Source organism: Nicotiana attenuata, chromosome 9 (genome assembly GCF_001879085.1).
Source record: "Nicotiana attenuata strain UT chromosome 9, NIATTr2, whole genome shotgun sequence".
Lineage (NCBI taxonomy): Eukaryota > Viridiplantae > Streptophyta > Magnoliopsida > Solanales > Solanaceae > Nicotiana > Nicotiana attenuata.
In genome coordinates this window covers 2,254,206-2,256,380 of record NC_031997.1, presented here as the reverse complement: position 1 = coordinate 2,256,380, position 2,175 = coordinate 2,254,206, and the positions used below count along the sequence as shown (strand labels likewise).

Here is a 2,175-nt window from a genome sequence, read left to right as displayed (position 1 = left end):
TATTATTATTAAACATCAGAGTCTTCTTTATTGTTGCCAAAAGAAGAAGAACAACTAATTAATTTCCTATTAACTAAAGAAGCAAGAGATGGGCTGCCAGGATGTCCCAAGCGTTGGTGCCAAAGAGAAGCAGGTGAAACTGAAGCGGATAGGCCGACTTTCGAAACATTGGTTGAAGCAACAGAGAGTGGATAAAGAGCGCCAATATTGTCACAGTGGAGCAACGTCGTGTTGGTCTTCATGTCCTTTACAAAAAATCCAGAGTCCGTGAATTCGATGAGACAATCATTATCCCGACACAAACGTTGTATAGACAAAAGATTTTTGGCAAGTAATGGAACATATAAAACATTTTTTAAACGAAGAGGTTTGGAAATAGTAGGCAGAATAGAAGATCCAACAGAAGAGATAGGGAGAAGATGACCATTACCAACCATAACCTTAGAAGATCCAGTATATGGGGTAGACGAGGAGAGAACTGAAGGGTCATTCGTCATGTGCGCGGATGCGCCAGAATCTGGGTACCAAATTGTAGGTTGCACCTCTTCCACGTTCATTGCAGCAAAGGATTTGGGAATATTATTTGCAGCAAAAGAGTGGTTGAATCGATTTCTACACTCCAAGGCAGTATGGTTGAAGCGAAAACAAGAAAATGATTGTTGGTTAGAGTGATTTGAGAATCCTCTGCCCTTGCTATGATTTCCTTTAAAGTTCTTTCCTCGACCTCATCCAAAGGAGCCACCTTTTTCAGTAGAAGCGTGTGAAGTAAATTGATCTTTAGTAGATGCAAGTAAGGCAGTTTGTGCACCATGATCTTCAGTTGGATTTGCATTAATGTGAGCCTCTTCTGTGAGTAGGAGAGGACGCAAAGAGATAAAGGATGGAAGAGTTCCTGTGGCATTTAATCCGGAAACGAAAGTGCGATAAGAGGGAGGCAACCTTTGTAGAGCTTGAGTGACTAGATCTCCGTCTGTGATAGGTTTTCCGATTGCACGCAAAGAGCAGGCAATTGAATGTAATTGTTGAAGATAATCTTCCATGGAAAGAGATTCTTTCCTGAAATTTTGGAATTTTGACTTAAGATGAATAGCAGAGGAAGATACTTGATCCAAGTACAATGAGGTTAAAGTATCCCACGCCTCTTTAGAAGTCTCACAGGCATAGTTTAATAAGGTATCAAGTACCGAGGGTGATAATGTTGCATTAATCCAGCTTAATGCAATTGTATCACATTTAACCCATAGTTGATATTCCTCATGAGTTGATTCAGGACATGGAATAGATCCATCAATAAGAGAAAGAAGATTGTGACTTTTGAATACTGTTGAAAGAACTTTCTTCCATGTGAGATAGTTAACATAAGTTAACTCTATTGGAACAAAACCTTTGATGTTTGAAATAGTTGGAGGTGGAACTGGTAGACCAAGAGAAGAAACAAAGGTCGATTTCATAGAGGAGGAAGCCGTGGTGTCGCCTTGCTCTGATACCATGATGAAAGAGAAGTTTTGAGAGACAAAGACTAATAGTAGAGAAGAGTTTGACAATGCCAAAGCTGACCGTTGGCTGCTTCCTGGCTTTGTATTTATATTAGCAAGTTACAATTGAGATAACAACAAATATATACAAAACGTGTACAACTATACTAGGTTGTTATGCATATCTAGAGTCCTACAACTTTACAACATTATCACATCCTAACACTGATGTCCAAACCATGCAGTCAATTCTATCTGGATATGCATAGGCTGCACATGAACAGTTATTCAGACAACACTTTTCGCAGTTCTGAGCACCATTTTGATCATACAAATATGTGTAGTGATCAGGCAGTTTCATATCACTCAGCTGCAAGAACTTGCATTTTTCGATCCCTTTGGAGCTACGCCAACTGTAATGATTTCACATAGAAGTTTAGTGCGCCTCACACAGCCAGTCGTCCAATTTCCTCTGCTCCATTCCTCAGTTGATTTTGGTATATATCCTCTCAAGCAATCACAGAATGGAGACTTATTATTATCACAAACGCCATAAGGACCACAAGTTCATAAATATCACATGGGATTATCGTAACAGTCTAGCCCACTAGTGATATTGTCCGCTTTTGGCCTAGGTCCGCACGGCATTAAAACGCGTCACTAGAGTCTAAGTTTTGTCTACTTATATATCCAGCATCTC

At 39.8% G+C, this 2,175-nt stretch overlaps 1 protein-coding gene across 1 annotated transcript; it reads right to left on the bottom strand.

Annotated features, from left to right (window-relative positions):
- Window positions 9-557, bottom strand: LOC109232473. The gene has a single exon (XM_019398245.1). It carries the CDS (start codon window positions 555-557, stop codon window positions 9-11), a length of 549 nt encoding a protein of 182 aa, XP_019253790.1.